This window comes from Melanostigma gelatinosum (assembly GCF_949748355.1).
Source record: "Melanostigma gelatinosum genome assembly, chromosome: 20".
NCBI lineage: Eukaryota > Metazoa > Chordata > Actinopteri > Perciformes > Zoarcidae > Melanostigma > Melanostigma gelatinosum.
This window is the reverse complement of record NC_136653.1, coordinates 15,290,319-15,298,391: the sequence shown is the minus strand read 5'-3', so window position 1 is coordinate 15,298,391 and position 8,073 is coordinate 15,290,319. Positions and strand designations below refer to the sequence as shown.

The 8,073-nt window shown below is 45.4% G+C and overlaps 1 protein-coding gene across 6 annotated transcripts in view; it reads left to right on the top strand.

Annotated features, from left to right (window-relative positions):
• Positions 1-3,544: 3,544 nt before the first annotated feature.
• The window catches only part of kiaa1217 (KIAA1217 ortholog), a gene marked incomplete at its 5' end in the record, with an annotated part of 74,417 nt that continues 69,888 nt past the window's right edge, over positions 3,545-8,073 (top strand). For all 6 annotated transcript variants that reach the window (XM_079292198.1, XM_079292199.1, XM_079292196.1 and 3 more), the window contains one exon: positions 3,545-3,878. In XM_079292198.1, the coding sequence (XP_079148324.1) occupies positions 3,545-3,878 (334 nt within the window). The remainder of the gene's footprint in view (positions 3,879-8,073) is intronic.

Genomic DNA, 8,073 nt, shown 5'->3' with positions numbered 1-8,073 from the left:
ATAAGCTGGTGAACACAGTGGAGCATTTAGCTGCTAATGAGACAAATATTTTCTCGAAAAAGTTGGTGGTCTAAAGATCTAAAATGGGGCTGAATGTTGGACGAGGAATAAGGCTTCTTTGAGTGGATCAGTTGACTCATCTGTCTGTTTGTTCTCGGTTAACTTAGATTACAAGTAAGACTTATTTCCAAGACACTTTGAGATGAACACATCTCTGGTAAACACAAGACTGAAAGTGATTCTTTGTGGACAAGCTCAATTTTACAAATCTGTCGATTTAATCAACTATTCGGTAGCCAAATAAATGCTATGAGCGTTAGACCTAACAGACCTAACTATCACTGTTCGTCAAACGTCTGCTGTTTGGTTCTAGGCAGCTAGGGTACAGTCTATTTTAGTTTATTCTGGACCTCAGTGGGTAGTCCTTGTCTGTCAAATAAGTTACATACAGCGAGTCAAACCTACACTGGCCTCAGCTCAGTTCGTGGAGTCATTTGTAACCTACGCCCCCCCCCCCCAGTTTAATAATAACCCTCAGACCAAAAAATCTGTTAATTAGAGAAATACCAAAGATTCACTCTGACAACTCTTGCTGAGCCCACCATCCTTCTTAAATACATCCAACAACCCCTCCTCTATACACTTATGGGTCATAAGCAGATATACCAGAGCGTGTCAGATTTTCTTTTTCATCATCAAATTCTCGTAACTGATGATCCCAAACTGCTACTTGGCACTGGGAAGCCTGGTGCTAGCCAGGACTATCTGCTCAGACAGCTGTGGGTGGCAATTTTGTCATTGAGGTCTTTATTGTCAGAGCCAATATCAACTCCTCAGATAATCATCTTCCACAAGTTCAGTTTTTTGAAGTTGAAATACTTGCGGTAGGTTGTTTGAAATGCAAATTGATGCCATGCCCGGATAGTATGTCGACAGTGGGGTTAGTTATGTGATACTTAGACGTACTTTATGATCTATCGCATTGCACAAAATCACAGGCTTAATTAGGAAACTCTAAATTCTATGTCATTTGAAGCCTTTGAGCCACGTTCCCGCCGTTTGCCTACTGTACAGTTATACATGGCTCAAAGTCTGGGAGGCATCCAATCCACACAGAGGGCTTTCATTTACTCCCAGCATGTACACACATACAAATAGCCACTAACCATAATATGAGAGAGTTGCCGTTCACTTACTCATTGAAACCTATATGTCTGGGTTTTTTTTGTTTTTTTTTGAGGTTTGATGTAATCCTTAGTACTCCGATGCCGTAAACTCAGCAAAGCTGGTGACGCACAACTATAATCTGGCACACTTCTAATATTTAATCTTATGGAAATGTCTATCTTCTTGACTTTTTTTTCTCTCTCTCTTGCAAAAATCCATCAGACATGCAGCGTTTCCCACGAGGTTGTTAGCCCTCCGATTTTGTCAGTCAACTATTCATTGGAAAAGTATGTAGGTCAATCTGCTTTGCTCTTTATCTGAAGCCTTACAGATATGTGGGAATATTATGAATATTTCATATCTATACAATCAGCGATGGCTGTCATCGTGTTCAGAGGGCTTAGTTGTCTAAAAGGCAATCGGGAGGGGGGGGATGCATCAAGCAGGTTCCGAACAGAGCAGTGTAAAGCCTGGCGGCACATATGAAATATTAAATCAGGCTTTTCCATACTGGGACTTTTAACTGGGACGTTTTGTGATATCTGAGCGGCACAGCACCAGGTCGGAGAGAGAAATCGTCCCTGTTTGAACCGAAGCCCGTGATCCGGTCCATGTGGATAGTTGCTCTTTTATAACGCGTTGCCTGGACACGGTTGATCCTTTTGCTCACTGTAATCCATTTTCTGGTGTTTAGTCTGTAAGCACGGAATGGTGTCCCTGTGCGTTATATCACATGTCCATTTCGCATGCTGCCTGTGACACAAGTGTCACAGGCGCGGTGCTTGAAATATGGTGACCTGTGTGCAGAGGTAATGAATTAGACGAGTTTATAGGATTGTGGTTTACTTTCCAGAGTCTGTCTGTGTCAGCAAGATGTGCTTTTACAACAAGAAACAGACTTCTCAGAGTTCTCACTTTCTCTAAGATTAATGGCCGTAAAATCTTCCTTTAATGGTTGTTGTTTTTGCTCTTTCGGCCCTACGAACAATGATTCATACTTTATTGTTCCTGTCTGGCAGTGATCACTGTGTGCTGAGGAAAATTCCTGTGAGTCAGACAATAGTTCGAAGCACTTTGTCTGAAGAAAAGAAGTGTTTTTGAGAAGAAGTGGATTTTTTTTCTGGACGCGAGGAAGAGAAGTATCTGCAAGCTCTGGTCTTCTCCTGCTTACTGTTTCTCTCCGAGCCAACTTCTGCTGTTTTTATTGTCACAGCGGATGTCTTCGGCGCAGGAGATCAGAACAGCTCCATTGTGTGACGCTTGTATACACAGACACACACACACACATGCTGTAAGGCTCCCCTCCTTTGCGCTCTTTAAATCTCTGTAAATTCCACCAGTGAGTGAAGGGCTTGGTGTGTTGTGTTGTGCATGTGTGCATTCCTGCCTCTGGTAGCCTGAACGTCTCATCACATGTGAGGAGTACAGACTGGAGAGTGGAGGGACGAGAGACAGACAGAGAAAAATATGAAGAATGAGGGGAAATAGGATGAGGTTAAGCCAGTGATTGTACCAGAGTGGCTCTGAGCGGTCGGCTGATGACGTGAAGCGCTGCACACACATCTGGAACAGCTTGTGCAGCTGCACCTGAAGAGAAGGGCTTCTCCGCAAAGCCTCTGCCAGCACTTTCTCTATCTCCCTCGTGCTCTCTTTTTCTCTTTTCTTTTTTTTCCCCTCTTGCTGTCTCTAAATCTTCCTGTCTATGGTCTCCGTCTGCCGGAGGGCTGGAATGGTTACCCGCTGAGCATCAGCAAAGAAGAGCGAGTGAACCGAAGCGCAAGAGAAGAGAAGAGAGAAGGCAGAAGAGGACAGTAACATGGGAAATAATTGTCAGGCATGAGGTAGGAGAGAGAAGTTGACAAGCATAGTATGAGAGCAACTGAAAGAGAGAGGGAGCGCAAGACATTGCAAAAAAAGAGAGGGATGGAGAGGAAGAGTGTGTGAGAGGCGGAGGAAGAGAGGCAGAGGGGGGATTAAAAAGCCGGAATGCGCTGACATCGGAGACCTGAGTTTCTGTTTGCATTTGACACAGCACGTCCTGTCACTCCACAGGTTTGTCCACACATGAACCAGTTTACCGGCACACACACACACACACTCACGCACTGTTTGCTTTGGAGGACGATCCCAGGGGGCCACGCCAGGAGAAGAGATCCAAGGATCTGTTCACCCCTCACCCTCTGAGCTCGTCTTCCCAAAAGTGCCCTCCCTCTGGCCCTCGCAGCCTACCTGCACCAGTCACAACACGCTGGAGCTGGAGAGTCACAGAGTCACACTGACTGAGAGCAGAGAAGCCCTGGATTGCCCACGGCACACAGCTGCAGTCACACTGGCTGAGAAAGACTGAAGAGGCTGTCCTGATCCGCCGACCCGTAGGATGTCCAAAGCCTCCAGGCTTGTCCGGCCCCCCTCCATAGGGGCCAGATCCAAGCTGCCCCCCTCCAGGAAGGAATGCCTTGGCACCGCCGGTCGAGCCCGGGTGCTGAGCGTGGGGGAAAAGCTGATGAGGGCTGGTAGCGACGGTATCCTGAGCAGACAGAAGTCTTTAAAGGCCGCTGTGCCACAGGAGAAAGCACAGAGCGAGACCCAGACTGAGACTCGGGCCCCCAGCCAGGGTCCAGGTGAGAAGGGCCAAAATATGGAGACGGTCCCTCCGAAGAGCAGGATCAGCCCACCCAAAGTCGCAAGTCCGCAGCAAGGCTCTGTGCACAGTGAGTAATGAACCGAGCTTCATAATCCGAATGCCGACTTGGTTTTCTCACATGATCAGTTCACAAGACAAACTTTGATTTTAAATCTGTGTTATTGCACGTTTAGAGAGCATACCCAGATTTAATTAGGCCAGTTGTGTCCTCTTTCTGCTCATCTGTCATCTCATTTGTTGGCCAGTTGAGCATGCAGGGGATTCCGCTTTTTCTGCTTGTTGTGCCCTCATGCTCGGTCATTGTGCACTGACAGTATTGATTAGGCATTCCCGGGTTATCTGTGATCTCCTTCCTGCCCTGTGGCAAAAGGATGGGATGTTCACGTCAAACATCCGCAATTAGCAGGCATTCGGACCAAAAATAGCAGTGTTAAAAAAAACAGGGGTCTGCGGGGGTTGCTGCGGATACCAGTGAGAAGTGATCCTGCAAGTCCAGTTTGAGCAAAACATCCTTGACTTTGGAGATTTATCAGGCAACAAAAAACTTTACGATTAACAGTATAATTGCCTTGTTCATTTTACCAGGTATTCCATCAGGAAACCTCCACTGATTGGCCACAATTTCTCGCGGACAACCTTGCATTTTTTGCCGGGTGATCCTGCCTTACCCCAGAATCCCGCTGATGCATTGGTCTCATTGAAATAATTATTAACGATTGTTTATATTTTTATATTCTCCATATTTTTTGTTTGACACAGTGCTATTGTCGGTGTGAACATGGCCCCAATAGAGGAGAGAGGAAAGACTGCTCATGGGATCTCTGTCACTATCCCACTGCCTCGGTCTCTGTTGGGTGCAGATTAAGAAATGGGGGCTAAGAGGTTGAGGAAAGTGGTCTTATCATTCCCTTTTGGCCTTCTCACCAGATTCCCAACTCTGCAGGGCGCCAGCTTTCATGGTTTTGTCAGGCCACAGTTATCTCACACTCTTAAAGGCAACTTGACCAAGGTTGTTCAGGGGATGAATTTGTGCACTCTTACTATACTGTTAGCAGCAGGTTTTTTCCCCCCATTCGTCAAGTTGTGTCCTGTAAATCATTCTTGAATCACACTTAACTGTTCAGCTTGTACTCAAAAACAGCAATAAGGAGGGGGGGGGGGGGTGTTAAGTGTGGGGGAGACGTAGCAACAGGGGTGAGTCAAGTGAAAGAGTGACAGAAGGAGGTCAGGAATGTGAGCAGGGCATGCTGGGAAATCAACAGGTCTTGAGTTGTGTCTGCTTGTGAATCCCTCCCTGCAGTAAAGACAGGTTGTGGGTTATAAGGGGGCAGGTTTGTACTGGAAACCAGATGTTCTTGGCTGTGTAGCTTCCAGTTTCTTCTTCACACAAATAAAGGGTCGTTCTGCAGAGCTGATTCACGTCTCAAAGGTCTAGGGTCAGTTCATTTGGTCCTAAATGTGCATTGAAACCACGCTGATGGATTTGTTTAAGGACATGGGAAGTGACACATCCCCTCTTTTTACAGTCTATTATATTTCTAAGTCTGTCTTCTTTTGTCTTCTGCTCTCATGTCCTCCCTCGGTCATCGCTTTGGCATGCGTTTCTTTGTCTTTCTTCTCAATGACACACGACACTTTTGTTTCTCGTTGCGTCTCTCTCCTCTTCATTCCTTTCCTTCCTGTCATGTTTTTCGACAGCAGTCGCATCGGTTATTGAAAGATGCCATCGCCGCCCACACACACATATACGCAGACCAAAAGAATATATTAACTGTGTGTATTCTCTGCATTTCGCCTCTGTCCCAGTGTGAGTTTTTCAAGTGTTAGTTTTTCTTCGCAGTCAACGAGAACTCTGCGAGCCTACGCTTCTTGTTATGGACAGTAACTTTGAAGTTACACACTGAAAAAGCAGTGCTCTCAACAGTGCAGTCTCTCTAGAAACCAACTTGACTGATTCAACAGCCCTTTGACATATAAATGCTGTTGGCTACACGGAGCCATATGCTGCTTAAGTATTTGGATTTTAAATAGGCCAGTGCAATTAAATACCCTTTCACTTCTGCCTAATGGGCAGCTCATCATATTCCCTATCCACTTATGGCTTGTATACAAACAAAGCTGGTTAACGTGGCGGGTTCGGACCGTGCCAGGTCCTCATCTCTCCAGCTAATGCCAGTTACAGGGCATGACGGCAGCTAAAGCACAGACCCACAGGGTCAGACAGAGCTGATGCACAGCGTGCAGGCAGACGATAAGTGCGTGTGACAGGTGACATTTCCACCGTGTGAAAGCTTCAGAGCCGACTGCTGCTCGCCAAAGGGTCCAATTTCAGCATTAATGTGCCAGCTTCCACCGAGAAGGAAATCCGTTTGACATCTTCTGTCCAGAGAGGATATAATACGAGCTTCAAGTACAGGTTCAAGTTCTGCTTCCTTTTTATACTCTGACATTGCATCAAACCAAGGTTCAGCAACATTTTGGCTTCTTCCTTTCGGCATCTCTCATCCTGGGTGTACATCTATATGTATTCTTGATTTATTATTTGGCAAAACCATGTGGACTTCCAAACATTACACCCATATGTGAACATCTCATTCAACAATCATAACAGCCTCCAACCTTCCACAAGATTAGAAATATAACTTTTAGATCCCCGATCACGTTCTTTTTGCAGCCGATACTAATTCTGATCATTGATGATTCATAGTGACGGATACAGATCCCTTTGTAGTTTGATTAGCAGCTGGTCTACAAGGACCCAAATTTGGGTAGTGGGTCCCGGCTTGTCATTAAGGGGTGATGGTGGGTCCCGCAGCCAGACCAGTTGAGAACCACTGGACTATGTCCTCGATGTATTTATGAGACTACATTGACTCACTACGCTACCTGCCCAGCAGCAAATAGCAGATGGACAAAGTTAGACACGAGCCGGTGACACAAGTGGAGCATTTAGGAGCGAAATAGTTTTCCTCATGAGTTGGTGGAGACCAAAACAGAGCTAAATGCAGAGTGACTGTGGGCTTTACAGACACAAACACGACGAGGATTTGCTTTCAAGCTAATCTTGAGATAAGGTCATCGCTCAGACTTTTGGGTGACCTCACCTTTGTGGTGATTGAGAGGGTGAGTCAATAAAAGAAACGGCGCGATCATAAGCCTCGTCTGCATTTTCTTTGCTCATCCAGACTCGGGCACCGGCACTTATGATATGTTGCTTCTTGCCTAACATGGTTTTGCAAGATATGTAACCACATCAGTATGTGCAGAGTTGCTTCAGCTTGTTTACAAGTGATGGACGTTATTAAGACATTTCCGTGTTGCCCCAAGTGAAATAAATGTACACGCGTACTACCACCGTGTACTACAGCGATAACCGCGTGAATCATTGGCAAGAGAAGTGTTACATGCTTGTACATGCTCACTGCATAGTACACTGTGTCAGTTTTGCTGAAAGCACTTGCTGTTGGTAGTCTGAGGGGTGTGTATCCGTGACAGACTTTTTTCACAGATGCTGCCTTACTTTCCTTTGGAAAGAACCCAGCTTAGTGTCATGGGAATGAGTTCGAGGATTGGGATGTGATCGCACATTTCTTTGACATTGAAGCCAAGAGTTAGGGATTACTTTAATTGCAGCCTCTCGTGACTCTTTAAACCCCCAGTTGTCTCTCTGGGTTTTCTTTCTATCAGGCAGACACAAGAGTTATTAAGATTGCAAAGTATTTCCCCTCCACATCAATTGACTCACAAAACGGATATGTATTTCTGATTATTCAGAAATAATTACCTTTTTATGTCTGTCTTTTACAGGGCTGGATCGTTTACAAGTTTCTTACACACATGTGCAATGTCTCGACAGTGCTTTTTACCGAGCCAAAAGGGAATTTGAGGGAGTGAGTTCCTTTGAACTATACAGACCTTCCATTTTTTTGTGATTGACCTGACAAATTGAAGCCCGTAAGTAGGGGGTTGATTTTAAGCAACCCCCCCCCCCCCCCCCCCACTCTCACCATGAATCGAGCAATCACAAACTTTCACTAAGGATTCATATTATTTACTCACCGTTATGTCATGCTGTTCTTGTTCCTTAGCATATGATTGAGCAGAAGAAGAAAAGAAAACCTTCACATCTGTTCGTCTATGGACTTAGGTCAGTTAGAGGAGTTTAAAAAGGTTTTAAAATACATTTTACTCTAAATGTCACAAATCATTGTCATGCCATGACAATGCTTTCTCAGCTGTGGGAGACAACTCGCTTTTGTCTT